General features: G+C 42.0%; 1 protein-coding gene and 1 long non-coding RNA gene across 3 annotated transcripts in view; one reads left to right on the top strand and one right to left on the bottom strand.

Moving 5' to 3' along the window:
* LOC309340257 overlaps nt 1-17,154 on the top strand; it is a 557,080-nt gene that overhangs the window by 95,772 nt on the left and 444,154 nt on the right. The gene's annotated exons all lie outside the window — the stretch shown is intronic.
* LOC309340627 (uncharacterized protein) lies at nt 5,140-9,400 on the bottom strand (the record flags this gene model as incomplete). The annotated part of the gene is given in 4 exon segments (XM_081859511.1): nt 5,140-5,821; nt 5,824-6,679; nt 7,212-8,407; nt 9,322-9,400. Coding segments are annotated over 4 exon segments (2,367 nt in total). The 3' UTR covers nt 5,140-5,585.

Genomic DNA, 17,154 nt, shown 5'->3' with positions numbered 1-17,154 from the left:
GCACACACACACACACACACACACACCTTAAAACCAAGCTGAAACATTCTCAGTTTGCACAGTGCTTCTGCTGGATGTGTAGGTGGCAGCAGTGGAGTAGATGTGAATAATTGATTTTACAGCTTGTTCCCTAGAGTCTGTCATTTCCATCAGTCAGCAGGTGAGTGAGTGTTTGCTGCTTCAAACTGGGTCCAGCTCAGAGCATGTGACATCTGCTCATGATAGGGTTTGTTGTACTCTTACTCTGGTAATTACTGAAATGGGTACATGGAGTTTTGGCCATGTGGTTCTCCTGCATCCATCATATTTGGTGCAGATCCAGTTCTGTGTTGTGTCTTTAACTGGATTACTATGCTGAAGCCCCTTCCCCACACCTACTATTTGTACAGTAAAACTGAAAGGCAAAAGTGTCATCGGCATTACAAGCATCTTTGCTGAATTGCTCCATTTCCATTATTGGAGTGAGGGGATAATGTGCATTTCCCCCCAATTGCTTTTCCATTATGGAAGCTGATCTAGGGGAGCAGATTTGGGTGGGCATATGTGTGACGACATCAGTTTCATAGACAGAGCCCAGCATAGAAAGGCGCAGCAGAGACAACTTGTATTAACACAGAGCAGGCATGTGGCATCGACTTATGGAAAACGATTTAGAGTGGGTGGGATAAAGTATGGCTTGTTTGAATGAGGTGATATAGATAAGAGTGTTGTATATGTTTGTGGGGGATAGCCAAAGCCATGCACAAACAGTCAATATTCACGGGGATGAATTGGGATCATGCACTCACTCCACCATCTGAACAATGCTTACAAGTGTACAAGCTGTAAGTGCACAGGACACAGGTGTTGTATGCCCAGCCATGGATCTTGCTTTTTGCATTTCCCCCCAATCGCACTTACAGTGTGTAGACACTGTTCTGATGGCACAATGAAATGAGTGTAGGTCAGGGGAAAGGGGCATTTGCTGTATGTGTAGCTGTCATTTGAAAAGTGCTAAGGCAGCTGATTAGCCTAGGACTTGCCGATCAGAAGGTCGGTGGTCCGAATCCCCTCGACGGGGTGAGCTCCCGTTGCTCAGTCCCTGCTCCTGCCAACCAGGCAGTTTGAAAGAACGTCAAAGTGCAAGTAGATAAATAGGTACTGCTCCGGCAGGAAGGTAAACGGCGTTTCCGTGTGCTGCTCTGGTTCGCCAGAAGCGGCTTAGTCATGCTGGCCACATGACCCAGAAGCTGTCTGCAGACAAACGCCGTCTCCCTCGGCCAATAAAGCGAGATGAGCGCTGCAACCCCAGAGTCGGTCATGACTGGACCTAATGGTCAGGGGTCCCTTTACCTTTACTAAGGCAGCTGCAGAGATGGTCAGTTAGGTATCATACCCCTGGCAGTCCTACCAGAATAATAATAATAATAAATAATAATAATAATAATAATAATAATAATAGAACTGTAACTGGCCCCCTGGAAACTACTGCACTTTGAATCCCCAGCAGCATGTTCCTACTGGATCCTCACAGCTCTGAGGATGAGAAAGTGGTTGTGCTGCAGAGAAATACAGAAAGATGCAAAAGCTCTCTTTCCCCTCTCCCTGCCCCCGGACAACTATAGCCATATTTGCCAACTTTAAACATCACCAGTGAGTATAGAGGGATGCCATGCCAGGTATTCAATCCAAGGCTGACTTTTTGCTAACAATGTAGCAAACTTCTGGCAATCTTGGGTTCCAGATTGCTGGCCCAGTTCAGCTAGTGCTGAATCCCGAACAGTTCAGCATCATTACAGCCAATTTTGCATTCAGTATGCATATGCACAGCCCCAGCTGCTATGCTAGGTAGGGGGGATATGCATGAAGCACCTGTTTGAGCACTCAGTTCATCATCCAGCTATGGATAGATGTGCAGAGCCTTTTTTTTGAATGGTCATAGCTCAGACTTGTTGTTCAAAGGGGAACACTATGTTTATTCAGGGTTTAGTCCTCCGTCTTTCCTCACTTCCAAATAGCTCAATTAGCACAATTGCTGATTGATTTTCAGGGTTGGGAGCTGAGTTGGGTGGGCAAAATTTGGACTGTGCCCTTTAAGCAGTTTGTGCATATCAGAATCTTCACATACTCTTCTCTCCCCCCACCAAAAATAGATGATTCTAATTTTAAAACGCACACTATACAAAACAAATATTAATTCTCTGCAATATGCAGCTACACTTTCTTGTCTTTTTATGAAGTGTGAAATCTATTATAGTTATAATATGGTTTGGACTGAAGTTTTTCTTAATTATAGGCTTGGTAAATGAACACTTTCAATTTGCAAGCTCACAAATTATGCCATCGTTGGCTTCAATCCAGCAAACCGACTATATACATTCAGATTTACATAGGTGAGTAGTTCCACTTACAGTGGAGGTTACTGGTCAGTATAAAAGTAAATTTGTTAATGAGCTTTCAACAGAGCCATTGCATTTTAATGAACTGCCTTTCATAGGAAAATAATTAAAATATCATTATTGCTTGTTTTCAGAAGAATGAAACTTGCTAGATTGCGAAGTTCATCAACAATTTTGTTTGCCATATTTTTTAATATATAACTTTGTTAGCCGCAGTTGGAGAAGAGCTGGGAGTTAAGGCACATGTACCGTAATCTAGGACAGCCCGTAAGTTGACCCAGAAGCTTCAGCTACAGCAAAATGTGAAGACTTGACTGCTCACTGGGGCAGGATATCTTCATCATATTATGCCACTGCTGAAACAGAAGCATAAGAAGCTGGCCCATACCAAATCAGAGCATTGGTCCATGTATTTCAATACTGCCAACATATATTGGCAGCGACCATAGGAGCCAACTTCTAGGGGCAGAAATCCCCTCAGGGCCCTCAAAAGTTGATGGGCATTGCCATTCAAATGGCGTGCACGTGCTGTGTCTTGTGATTATGTGGGGTGGGGCATACCTGGGCCCTCCAATATTTTATTCAAATTGGCACCCCTGACTCCAGATATTATTTCAAGGGGTGGTGCAGGTAAGATCCTTGATTTTAGGAGTTTTTCCTTTGCTAATTCATCTATCTATTCAACTGCTAGTTGGTTCACTGTTAGGCATATCATTCGCTTTCTGGTAGACTTTCTCAACACTTTCCCAACACTTTCTCAGCTATCTCTTGAGCTTTATTTCTTCCTGCCAGAACTATGACTTCAGGCCTGATTTCATAATTGGAAGGGGGTATATAGGTATGTCAAGCTGTTACAGCCCCTAATCAGATAGAAGTTCAGCTACTTCATTACAGCAACACCTCCCTGATTCTTGCCTCTGTGTTTGAAGGTTAGCCTTGTCCCTATAAGCAAATGGAAACCTACTGATAAATATTTTAAGGCATTAGTAAGTATTGCAGGTTGTGGCCTACTTGATCAGATGTGCTGTTTAGATTTTCTAATCGCAAGCAAAAAGTTTCTCTCTCTGATTCCATCCAGTTATGGTCTGCCATGCACTTTGATATTTTAGAATGCTGATCAGAGAACACCATATTGCTTTTAGTTCTTAATCACATCAGTCTGCAAATAGACTTTGCTGTATTTCTGTGGGTTCAGTTAGAATTTTCATAGAATTGTAGTTGGAAGGGTCATCTAGCCCAACCCCCTTCAATGCAGGAATCTCAGCTAAAGCATCCATGACAGATGGCCATTCAACTTCACCTTAAAAATCTCCAATAAAAGAAAGTCTACCAGCTTCCAAGGGAGACCATTTCACTGTTGAACAGCTCTTACTGTCAGAAAGTTCTTCCTGGTGTTTCATCAGAATCTGCCAAACCCATTGGTTTGGGTCCTACCCTCCGGAGCAGGAGAAAACAAACTTGCTCCATCTTCTCTTATTGCATGGTTAGAAATCACAATAATCTTTAATACTGGGTTCAGGGTGGGATGGGGGATATTTAAGTGGGAACAGTGAGTGGGAAAGGGAGGTGCAACCACTCCCATGCCAGCCACAGTTATGATGAAAATCCACCCCACTCCTCTTAAGGCAGTGTGGATAGGAGCATTATCCCAAAGGCTAATGGCTGCTTGGGGGATAATGTATATTTAGATCACCGCTGCAGAGGGAATTGCTTCTAGTGCATCATGGTCTCAATGAAATTTGCCCACCCTACCTAGTATTATTATTTCTTCAAAAAGAGTTATAGTTATAACCACACAATTAGGGTAAGACCTAGATTGGACCAGTGTGCTAATTCTCTCATCCAGATTAAAAATATAAATAAGTCACATGCACTCTTAAGGCACAGACTACCAATTCTGAAGCTGATCATCTTACGTAAAGTGATAACTCTCTTAATAACTACTTTGATCTCAAGTAGGGTTTGGGTTTTTTTTTGCTGATCTGTTTCCTTGGTTGTGTTTCAGTAGAAAACCCTTAAAGCTGACATGCAACCAATTAGTAAGATAAAACAAAAGAGCAAACATAAAAGTTTAGCAGTGAGGTCCATAAAACCAATAAAATCCAGCAGAGCTACCACATAAAAGGATACATGAGAGAACAGAGTAGAGGCTGACAATATGACATTTGCAAGTTGATCAGGAAGTAAAATGTTGTCCAGGAGTTAAATGTGTTAGGGTACTAGACAAGGCAGGAAAATGTTTTCTGCATGCAGGTAGTTCTGTTCTTTTGCGGTTGCCACTACAAGTGCAATAGGTAAACATGTCAACTTTTCTGCCCCTATCCCCAATTAATACTATGGCTGCCTTTATCCTGTAAGTACTTTCAGTCAGCTAGAACACTATCCTTGATTTGTGTATGATCTAAATTTAAGCTTAAATTAAAAAAAAATAAAAACCCAAATTTCCTTTTAATTAACCACCAAAGAATAAATGTTAACTATGTAGGTAGACGGTGCAGATACAAATATTAACAGCATTAATTAGAATGGCCCCACTGCTTTTGCAAAGTTAAAATGTACAGCTGAGATAAATTTAGTATAAATTAAATAGGACTGAACTAATCAGAGGGCAACATACAGTACTTAACAATAAGAATATGCCCTTTCTAAACCTGAGTTTAAACCATTTTTAAAAATCCAAATCCAAATAAGATACTTTCCCATCTGTCCTTGAATATTTTCACACAGCTGGGTTGTTTTTGTGTTGTTTTGTTTCTTTTTTTATTTTATTTTAATTGCACTTTATTATTATTATTTTCAAGATCCAGTTTTGCCAAGGTTCAAAACTGGAGGTGAGCTATGGCAATAGGTTAAGTTTAGTTTCCACAGAGAGGAGCTGTTCAAGGTGAAACCCACCGCTACTCCCAACAGCAGCTGGGTCAAAAGCATGTAGGGTACAGGTGTGTTCTGTACCCTGTAATTCAGTGGTGAATTAAACAGTCAGGACTTTGAAGCTAGACCAAGTCCCCAATTGACATTTGCTACTGAGAGAGAGAGAGAGATACCCCTCTTCCCGTCAGCAGCCTCAAAAACCACAAGTTAAGGCCACCTCAGCCCAAATGAGCAATCTGGGGAGGCCCACAGGAAACCCCCAGCTCCATCCATCTCAGCCCCAGATCAGCAATCTCTTGAGAGAAGAAAGTATTGCCATGGCATTTGCCAGGCTGCTCATCCCAGCAGGTACAGGTCATCGTCGTTGTCGTCATCATCATCAAAGAGTGGGGTGGGGGGAGGCCGACCCTTAAGGCTCACCTCTTCCTCGTCTTCGTCTTCTGCCAACAGATTTCCCAATGCAGATGGCTTGAGAGTGGCAATTTTGAAGAAACCACCCTTGTCCTCAAGAAGACTGGAATCCGCTTGCAACAAGCGGCTGGACGCTGGTCTTGGCTGTGAGGCTCCAGCAAGTCCTGCTTCTTGTCAGCTAGAGCAGCTTCAGAGGTGGGGCCTGCGGTGTGCTGACTTGCCCCACTCTCCTCCTTGCCCTCTGGACCCATTGTGGGCCCCTCCATTGCAGGTGCCGTCTCATCCACCGCTGGATTTGGAAGTGCCAGAATGGCGGTGTCTATTGTGTCCATTTCACCCTGAGTGCTTGGCTTCTCCTCAATACTGGCAGAGAGTCTGAGAGGCGGCCTTGCAGTTTGAGCAGAGGCTGCAGGAGTCTGTTCACCCTGTTCTTCCGAAGAATGAGCCTCAGGAGCTGCAAAAAGCAGTCTGCCTTGGGCTCCTTTGAGAGCGGTGAATGGAGGACTGCTTGAGCTTTCCTTCAGATTAGCCAAAGGAGCGGGGGATGCCACTGGTGCTGGTTTTCGGAGAGAGTTGCTGTGGGGATCCCCATAAAGGGGTGCGGCACTTGGCTGCTTCCTTTCCGCAGGTCCTTCCTCCTTGGTGCTGCTGCTCCTCCTTTGCTCCCCCTGACTCTCCAGCAGCTGCAGAGTTGTTGTCTTCTCCAGATTCTCCTTCTGAACGAGATCAGCCAGCTCTTCTTTCACGGCTGCCACCTTCTCATCCAACTGCTTCCCGATCAGCTCCTCCTCCTCCTGGTATCTGCTTTTAATGTCGTCAGACGACTTCTGAAGTTCCACCAGCTGTGCATGCAGTCGGTTGACCAGGGCGCTGTGCCCCTCCGACTCAGTCAGGGCTTGATTCTCTTGGGAGTGGAGATCCATCTCCTGCTTCTGATGACGGAGCTGCTCCAGCTGGAGCTGGGTGATCTGCAACTTGGCTTCTGAAGAAGAAGAAGAAGAGGAGTTTGGATTTGATATCCCGCCTTTCACTCCCTTTAAGGAGTCTCAAAGCGGCTAACATTCTCCTTTCCCTTCCTCCCCCACAACAAACACTCTGTGAGGTGAGTGGGGCTGAGAGACTTCAAAGAAGTGTGACTGGCCCAAGGTCACCCAGCAGCTGCATGTGGAGGAGCGGAGACGCGAACCCGGTTCCCCAGATTATGAGACTACCGCTGTTAACCACTACACCACACTGGCTCTGCGATCTCCTGGCTGATCCTGACCTTATCCAGATTCTTAATTTGAACGCGGTGATAAGCCAGCTCTACGTCCAGGCCTGCCACCTTCTCCTCCAACTGCATCCCGATCAGGTTCACCTCCTGCTATCTGCATTTCAAGTCAGACAACTTCTCAAGTTCTGCCAGCAGTGCATGCAGTAGGTTGACCAGGGCGCTGTGCCCCTCCAACTCTGTCAGTGCTTCATTCAGTTGGGAGTGGAAATCCATCCCCTGCTTCTGAAGACAGATCAACCTCTGCTGGATCTGGGAGATTCGCACCATGGTTTCCGCTAGCTCCTTGCTGACCCTGACCTTCTCCTGTTCAGCATGTAGGACCCTTGCCTGGGTGTGCTCCATGGTCCTCTGCAGTGAGCTGTTGCTCTGCTCAAATAACAGGTTGCTCTGCTCCACATAGCCTGGCTTTGGAGCCATGCTGGGTCTGTAGTGGGGCTTTCTGCTTGTGGCGCTGGTGAAGGTGTGAGGGAGTCCCTGGGGCCCAAGCTCTGTCCGGTGGAGCCAGCGTCCTTTGCAAACTGCACCCATTTGACTTCCACCTCAAAGGCCAGGGTTGAGTCCGGAGGAATGCGTTCAGCTTCTCCCAAAGGCCAGTAAGCCAATGCTGGTGGGATAAGGAGGAACCGCCTGCCTCCTCTCTTCATGCCAATCATTGCATCTTCCCAGTCCTTGATGACTTTGCCAGAGCCTAGCTTCAGACACAGCAACTTTTCTTCATTTACATTTGAGTCGAAAACCTGCCCAACACTACCGTTCTGGAACAGCCAGCCTGTAAAAGTGATCTCCAGGACATCTCCAGTCGCCACACCTTGGCAGTCTCTGAGAACAAGACCCTGGTAAAACACTGAGTCAGGAGAAGCGCTGCTGTTATACTTGGCAATGCACAGCTGCTTGCTGAAGTCCACAGCCACCATTTCTGATTCAAACATGACGGACCATTTCTGCCACTGATCATCATAAAATGTGCAGTAGTTGTTGGGGTGCACCGTGAATACAAACCATGCATCAATCCTGGCGGTCGCAATCTCCTGCAGCTGGCTGATATAAAGAAGCAGCCTGTACTTTTTGCTTGCATTGCCTCCCACTACAGCTGCCCTATACTTGCCATGTCTCACATATCTCCCATTTGTTAATAAATATGCATGAACAACTGTAGTGAAGAAGACTGACTGCACTGCTGCAGTGGGCACTGGAGCAGCTTTAGCTACAGGAGGATGCTTCTGAGTAGACAGACCTGCAGCGGTAGCTGGTTGACTAATTTTGGCCCACTTGGATGGCCTGTATTGGAAGAGCACATTTCCAGATTCTGTAGTTGTCTGATCCTGTCCAAAGAGAGAGGCCAGCCTGGTCCCTCCCGTCGGAAGCTGGAAGGCCTCGTCTTCTTCATCCATGTCCCCCAACATCCTGACGGCCCCTCGCTCCCCATGCCCCTCGACTAAGCCCCACACAGCTGGGTTGTTGACAGCATCAGATGCTGAAAAAGAAAGTCAAGTCCAAGAGAATTATTTATTATTATTATTATTATTAAATAATATTTATTAAGATTTCAATAAGAAAAAAGATACAGAAAAAATAAAAACAAAAAACAAAAAATACAGATTACAAAAAGAATAAAAACAGTTAAAAATAAGTCCCTCTTTCTATATCTTACAATTCATTTACTTATTTTCATGACTTCCTCACACCTCCCTTTTTTGTATTCCAGTTCAAATAGTTATTTCAGCAAATCCTTACCCTCTTTGTTTTATCTTAGTTCTTTATCTTCACATATTGTAACTTTATACTTTTCATCTAATATCAATCCATTTTTACGTATTCCTATTTAGCCTTATTACTAAAACCACTTCATTTCATTCCAACATCATTTTAACATTCATTAATTTTGCAATGTTTCTGTAAATAATCTTTAAATTTCTTCCAATGTTCTTCCACCAACTCTTCTCCCTGGTCTCGGATTCTGCCAGTCATTTCCGCCAATTCCATATAGTCCATTACTTTCATCTGCCATTCTTCCAAGGTGGGTAGATCTTGTGTCTTCCAATACTTTGCAATAAGTATTCTTGCTGCTGTTGTGGCGTACATAAAGAAAGTTCTATCCTTCTTTGGCACCAATTGGCTGACCATGCCCAGAAGAAAGGCCTCTGGTTTCTTCAAGAAGGTATACTTAAATACCTTTTTCAATTCGTTGTAGAAAGTCCAAGAGAATTAGTGGACCTCATGTTCCCAAACACACTTGCCTCAACCTGTGCAGCAATACTGTATTCTTGTGCACATATTCATTCTCTCTCTCTCTCTCTCTCTCTCTCTCTCTCTCTCTCTCTCTCTCCCCCTGTTTGGCAAAAGACGCAAAGACATCACATACTGTATAGATAGAATATTTTTGGTTACATTCTTCAAATGATTTTATCATCTGAGAAAACAGGTTTTCAGGTTCAAAAAGGAAGGATAAGTTTGGTATTTCTATCATATTGGGCTGGTTTGCATGTAAGCAAGCAAACATGCACGTTCCTGGAATGAAGCTAGCGACCACTGTATTTCTCCTCCAGTCCTCCTGCTGCTATGCTACCTGGCTTAGCATTATGTTCAAACTTGGACTTGTGGTTGCTCTCCCCCAGACAGATCATGAGTGGCATACCAAGAACCAGCCTTGGTTACAGCTAGTGCTTTGTCTGGAGAAAGACAAACTGCAAGCCCATGTTTAGACATAATGCTAAGCCAAATGATGTATTGGCCCCAAGTAGTGCAGCAGTGGCAAGACCAGGTGAGGAGTTCATTGGCTGCAGTCTTCACTTGAGGAACTTGTGCAGTTGTCTGTTCACACTGTACAAACTGAATGATTGAGTCACACCTCCAAAGATCGTTCTAACTTTGGAACTTCTACTACAGATAATGTAAATCGAGAATGAGGAACCTGTAGTCCTTGGATGTTGTTGGACTCCAACTTCTATCTGCCCCAGCCAGCCTGGCCAATGTTCTGGGATGATGGGAATTGCAGTCCAGCAACAATTCTGCTGTAGGCTTTAATTCTTCATTTGACATTCAGGCCAAAATGGCTCCTGCTACAAGCTCCCTTCTTCCAAAGCAGACTCCTGTTTTAAAAAGTAGTACTCACACTATTCGTTTTACATGACTGCTCTTGAAAATAAGGGCATCAAATGTTACAATTTCAAACTCCTCTGTTGTCTAAGACAGTTTTAAGGCAAGAGACAGGATTGTCTTTAGTGGTCTCCATTAGAGTCCAGGGTATTTGATTTGCAGTAGCTGGCTGTAGGTGACCATAATATTTGGAGGTTTTTTTTAAAAAAAATAGAAGTCAAATCCTGTGGAATGGAGGACCCACAGACTCTTTCCATTGTGATTTCCTTCTATTTTGAAGACATTTGTAATGAAAAAGGGTCAACAGAATTTAGTAATAGTGTACCTATTATGGTACTTCACTAGAAAAAGAAGACGAACAATGAACTAAATAGAAGACTGGTGAGCTTATTACACAGCAATGACTGTATCTGTTTAGATGAGCATATGCACGGTGTGGCAATTTTCCTGCTTTTCAGCTGTAACAGGTTTCTTTCTACCTGCAGAACATGTTCTTTTATTCTCCACTTCATTCAGGCAATAGTCAACCCAACTTGTCCTTGGTATTGTGTGATAACCCACTGAGGTAATGGCCTGAAATAATGACGAATGGGATTTGGTGAAATACTGTTCATATTAATACAACTATACAGGCCCAGACAAAGGCTCTGAAACAGGTGCAGTATTCTGTTCATCCCCTGATTTCTCTCAATATAGTCCCTGCAGAGGCACAATAGCAAGAGGAAAAAATAATAAAGAAGCCGTTTAAAGATCTGCAGCAGTGCTTGGTATGAATGTTTCTTTAAATGAGCCTGACCATGAGAACATAATGCATCCACACAGCACTATGTTTCACACACACACACACACACACACACACACACACGAAAACAGTTCATCAAGACAGCGTTTCAAATCTGTTAGAAGCATTCCTTCCTCTTGCTCCAATAGCTCAAGTGAAAAATGGCAGCAGAAATCAAGGATTTAGAGGGCACTGAAACAGTTGCTTTCATTACTGGAAAGGGCCTTTTCTGAATTAAAATGAGTTGTCTTTCATTGCACAGTGTGAGAAAGTTTACTTTGCTGCTTCCTACAGTGTTTTCAGTCTCCAAACTAGTGGCATGTTGTACTCTACATATCCATGCATTGATTTTTTAATTATTATTTTAAAATCTATATCTCATATTTCCTCCAAGGAGTTGAAGGGTGTGTGCTTTAACACCTGATTTTATTCTCACAAAGACTCTGTGAGGTAGGTTAAACTGAGAGTGAGTGACTGATCCAAGGTCATTCAGTGAGCTTCATGGCTGAGTGGAATTTGAACTCTGGCCTCCCAGGTCTAAGTTAAACACTCTAACCACTGCACCACACTCAGGTGTTACATGAACACTCAAATTAGATTCACAATGCAAATTTCCCTTGCCTAATATGAAATATCATCATAATCAGTTTAAGGATATGCCAGTTTCCTGCAAGGTTGTGGCCAAAACTTATAGCATAAAGGAAAACTATAGTACTGTAGAATAACAATATATGACAAAAATATAACACCTTGTAAGGTCATTTGCTATGGCCACTGTAAATGCCATAATTTGTTCAATTGGATGTTGTGATTGATTTTATATAGATGAGTCTGTTGATCTTTTAACTATCTGTTTTTGTTTTGACTGTTTTGTGTTTTACTCTGTATTTTACTGTTAGCCACCCTGCACACCATTTTGTGTAAAAAGTGGTCTGCAAATAATGACGAAATAATGGCATTGCTACTGTGCTTCTCTCTTCACAATAGCCCAAAGGCCCTACTTCCCATGTGTTCTTCCTTCTGAACTTTCTTTCCTTATTGGGTCTCTCTTCTATCACCTCTCCACCTCCTTTTGCCTGGTCCTTCCCTTGCGTAATCTTGCCCATAAATTGCCATTTGTGAACTGGAAATTCTATATCCATGTTAAACTCAATGGCATTTTGGAGCGTTCTTTATATCTGCCTCCAGCAACTGATCATGCTGATCAGCTGCGGCACAACCTCATGACTTGTAAGTCATGGGTAGAGAGAGCTAGTAAAGCATGCCACTGCTCCACAAGAGCTCCAGTCTTCCCTTCCTCACTTTATCATCTGAACATGCTGCTTTTAGTGGAAGCGGTTGACCTGCTGTAAAGCTGATTGCACTCTGAATGTTAAATGCAGAGGAGATCACTTCCTTTTAAGCTCAGTTTAGCATTTCGTAAGTGATAAAATGTATTCAAATTACAAGAAAATCATAAAATGTGTGCTTTGCCAAGAGAGAAGAGAACTGGTGTAGGGCTTAAGGATAGCTGATGAGTCACTTTCTGTTTTTCTGCAGGGCTATACGAATTGCTGCCAAATGCCAAGTTTTGCCAAGTGTGAAATTACTCTTTCTTCTTGGCAATGTTTTGTTTCATTGGAGGGTGTAAGGGGGTGGGGAAACAATCAAAGAAGTTCAGATTCAGAACAGTTTAAGCAGCTCATCAGAATATTGTTGCTTTGTCATCACAAGCAATACCAACTTCAGGCACTGGGTGGAAAGACTAAGTTTGCACCCTCAGTTACTCTTAAAGAAGCAGACATTTTATTTCTTTATTTAAAATAGTGATTGGAAACCTGCGAGCCCTCCCAGGTGTTGCTTGACTCCAACTCCCATTAACCCCAGCTGATTTTATTATTGCCAATGAACCATGGTTGAAGCCCTGGTTTGTTTTAACTATGACTTGATATTATGTGTAAACCCTGCTATGGTTCCTTAACCATGGTTTATTTGCACACCCCACTCTAGATGCTCATCTAGCTACAAAGGCAGGAGGCAGCAGTCACTGGAAAACAATCAAAATTTTGAAGAAACGGGCCACGGTTTGTTTGTTTGGTCAAACAATTTGTGGTTCCCGCATGGTTTGTTAAACAAACCATAGTTTAGCATTATGTTTAAACCAGGACACAGGATTTGATGAGGCAGAGCAGGAAAGTGCGAACTGGGCCCAGAATGCAAAGTTTCACAAGCAAGCCCTTAATGGTGAAAAAAGTAGTATACATCTCCACTACTAGCACTGTGTTTACATCTATTAAGAGTAATTAGGTTAATAAAGTCCAATCAATAGCATCTGTAAATTCTCGTTATGTATGAGAGCTCATCATATTCTAGGTCACATAATGCTGACAGGAGCTGACTGCTAGATGCTACAGTAATATATCATACTGTACTGTAATCATGTAGCTGGAAAATTAAACCCTGTGCTGTTTTTAGGGAAATTTAATTAGGTTTCCTGTAAAATGCTTACTGCCAATGTTTCGGGGAAATATTTAGACAGTCTTCTTGCCTTTGAAATCTTTTGAGTTTTTTATTGAGGTTGTCCATTGTGTGGAAGAGCTGTTGGCAGAATGTAAAAGCTGCAGTCTTCCTGCGGAGAGCAAAGCTTATATTCCATCTTGAAAAAGTTGTTTTTGAGTAGTGCTTAGTTATTTTTACCATTGTGTTCAGTTTAAATAATTAAAAATCCTAATTGTCAGGCAAGAAGATACCAATAGAGATAACCAGCACAACAGCAAAGTACTAACAAATAAACCATCTCATCAGAGACTTAATAAAGTATTTTAAGTATTCTCCAATGCAAAAGCATAGCTAGAAAAGATGAAGTGAAGTCGCGGATCATCAAGGATGTAAGACTGGAATATATTTATACAAAATGTACATATATCAAACATGTTCTCTTATCTTCATCATTTTATGCACAGCATAAATTTTATGTACTCAAATAAAATCCATGTGAGATATGTGGACCTTCAGTTTTAAGCACATAGCTCCTATCTTTGTGAATGCAATTTAGAATCCTGGTCTCCCAAGTCCTAGTCCAATGTTTTAACCACTAGTCCACACTGGCTCCAAGTTCGCAGGCACATTAACACGACTACAAATGATATTAATATCTATGTGTCCAAAGAAGGGATGGTGGAGAAATTTGGTTCACACTGTATCTGCATTTCCTGAACCAATATGCGAATCAAAACACAGCTACCCTTCAACATTCACACTTCACATGCATACACCTGCCCAGCCTGACACAAGAGATGTGGATTCCTTCATGTGGCTATTCACTTTTGTGAAGTTTTTATATTTGTTGTTTGCTATGAAAAATACAACAAAATACAGCAGGGAAATATTGTTGGATATTCTTTCACCAAAGAAGTACTGCTGCATTAACATCTCTCTGATTTCAAACTGGTGTGTGCTATATTCTCATGACATTCTGTTACGGCAAAAATCTGGGTGCGAGGCTGCTCTGCCACCCAGCTCATCGGACTAAGTCCGTGGGTCCCTGCGGAGGAAAATGAGCTCAGCCGGAGACAGGAGCAAACTGCAGAAGATCCAAGTTTATTGCGCAACAGGTTCAAGGCGAGATTGAACAGTGAGAAAGGGGTGACATGAGTTTTTGAAACTCCCTCCATGTCCCAGAATACAGTGCAAAACACGTCATGAATATATTAAAGAGAGGTTTGGTTACACAGATTACATCATGAATATATTAAAGGGAGGTTGGGTTACACAGATTAACATATGGAGGAGGGAGGGGGGAATATGCAGAGCTGGAGATATGCACAGATAAACACTTCCTGGGGATGAAAAGACAATGGTCTCAAATATGCATAGTCTGCCACCTGACATTGTCTGGAGGAAAGGCTGATCAGAACAATTTGAAAGGATTAAGGTCTTGACACTTTGCTTGAGGGATTATGCTGGACAGGGGAGATGTGATGGAGTCCTAGAGTAATTGAGCAAACTGGCACGCTGATTTTCTATGAATTTTATAGATTTTAGTCCCTTTTGACAATTGGAAATAAATTGATATATTGTAGCGAAGAAGAAGGTGAAGAAGACATGCCCCCCCCCCTTCCGTAACACATTCTCATATTTAATTTGTTTATCCTAGTTATTGCTATCTTTATTCACTGGGTGATAGGATAATGTACTTGAAGTTTGAATATGAATTCAAACTTATGGAATGCGTTGGAGTGTCCAGGATCTTTATTGCTATCCATTATTATTCAACATCTCTTTAAAAATCCCCACAGTTATTGCAATGTCATCAAAACCCACAAGATAAGAATTAGGCAACCAAGAAAGAATATAAATGCTGCATGCTGAACCATGAAAAAGATGCTCAGTACTGCCAGCTGTGTGATGAGCCTGTATTGATCTTATTGAAAGTATGTCTATTAACCAGTAGGTGTCAGACATCATGCTGTTAAGTCATTGAGGGGAGCCCAGTAGTATGTAAGAATCAATGCATTCTTCACCTCCATCCCAAATACTAATATATTAGGCAGCAAAATCCCATTTTGACTCTACTCTCTTGCATTGTCTTTACATCACAGGAGTACCATCCACCATGTGTCTCACATGAACTTTATTTCATCCTTGCTCTCTATTCTTGCTTCTGTTTGAACCAGAGCCCTTTCTTTGGCTTAAGTGCAGCCATCTGAGGTTTGATTTACTGACCAATCCTATCTTTTGAAGATGGTGTAATTTATGCTGGCATAATTTTATGCTGGTTTATTTTACACTATTCCATTCAGAAGGAACTCCTCTGAATTTAACCTACACCACTCCTTTTACCAGCCAAGTTCTGTTGGGTTGCTAGTCATGTAACTCAGCTGAAAAGGGTTTCAAATAGGTATAAAAGTCATCTTGCCCTCTCATGTTCTTTTCTTGGGACTTACACAGGCACAAATTCTTCTGGTTTGAGTTCCGCCATCTGAGATGAGGTGGGGGTTATTTTGAAGATGCAGATTGTAAACTTGGAAGATTTGTTGGCCTTGTACAGTCTTTGTCATCTTCAAAAAGTGAATTTGCAACCAGTGGCAGCAAGATTAGGACTTGGTGATTTTTGTCTTATGTGTTAAAAATACAATGTTTTTGTTGTTTTTGCCTAAGGAATAATAAATAATAAATGCTTGTTAGCTCCAGCTATGAAAAACCTTGAATTATTTAACTCTTTTTTATATGTAATTAAATCCCCCAGTGTTGCTTTGTATCCAACTAAAATGTCGTTTTTATGTAAGAAAAGTTAATGCTTATGTAATTTCCTGCTTGTTCTATGGAGAGCTCTGTTCTGTTCACATTTTAAGGTGTGTGATATTTTAACCACTTAACTCTGTCCTATATAGCTTTTATGTGCAAAACTGCACAAAGTAAATGTCTTTTTGGGGATAAATTAGGAAAGGAGGAGGAAGCCTTAGAATAAAATAAAAAAATTCCTTCCAGTAGCACCTTAAAGACCAACTGAGTTAGTTCTAGGTATGAGCTTTCGTGTGCATGCACACTTCTTCAGATACACTGAAACAGAAGTCACCGGACCTTTCTATATAGTGAGAAGGTGGGGAGGGGTATTACTCAGAAGGGTGGTGGGAATGGGTGATTGGCAGATAGCTGCGATGAGCCTGTTGACGACTCTTAACGACTGCAATAGGTCTAACAGGAAAAAGCAAGGGGTGAGAAGGTGAAAAATGGCTTTGTCATGTATAATGAGATAAGAATCCAATGTCTTTATTCAAACCAGGTCTCTCCATAGTTTTAAGTTTGGTGATAAGTTGCAATTCAGCAGCTAAGAAGCCTTAGAATGTTATGCTTGTTACTGAAAAAATAGTTTTGGTACAATCCACCGAAAGTTGCCAGTATGCTACAGTGAAATTAATGAGGCTTAAATTAATGGCAACTTGCAGCACAACCCTATGCATGGCTACTCATAAGTAAGTGCCATTGATGACAGTGTGGCTTACTGTCGTGTATGTATGGCCTATTTCATTGCTTTAGTTGGTCTTTGGCATGAGTGACTGAAGACTGTGACCTCTGTCCATGGACTAATAACAAGAAGTTGACCAGAAAAGGGGTGGAGGAATACGTTATTATATATTATGAGAAGTAAGTTGCCCCATGTTATTTTTTCAATTTTTTAATCTGTGATAAACATAGTCAACACTTTGTGTAAGCCTTGACTTACCATGCACACTTCTATTACCAATTTATCGTTTACGTAGCCTTTTCCAGTATCCTTTGTTTAATGTGATATCCAAAGCAGAAAAAGTATGAACCACAAAGTATTGAACCAAGTAGTGCTAATTTTTTCAGAACATATGATG

This window comes from Podarcis erhardii (genome assembly GCF_964252035.2).
Source record: "Podarcis erhardii genome assembly, chromosome: 4".
NCBI lineage: Eukaryota > Metazoa > Chordata > Lepidosauria > Squamata > Lacertidae > Podarcis > Podarcis erhardii.
The sequence above is the reverse complement of the archived record's forward strand: the minus strand, read 5'-3'. Positions and strand labels throughout refer to the sequence as shown.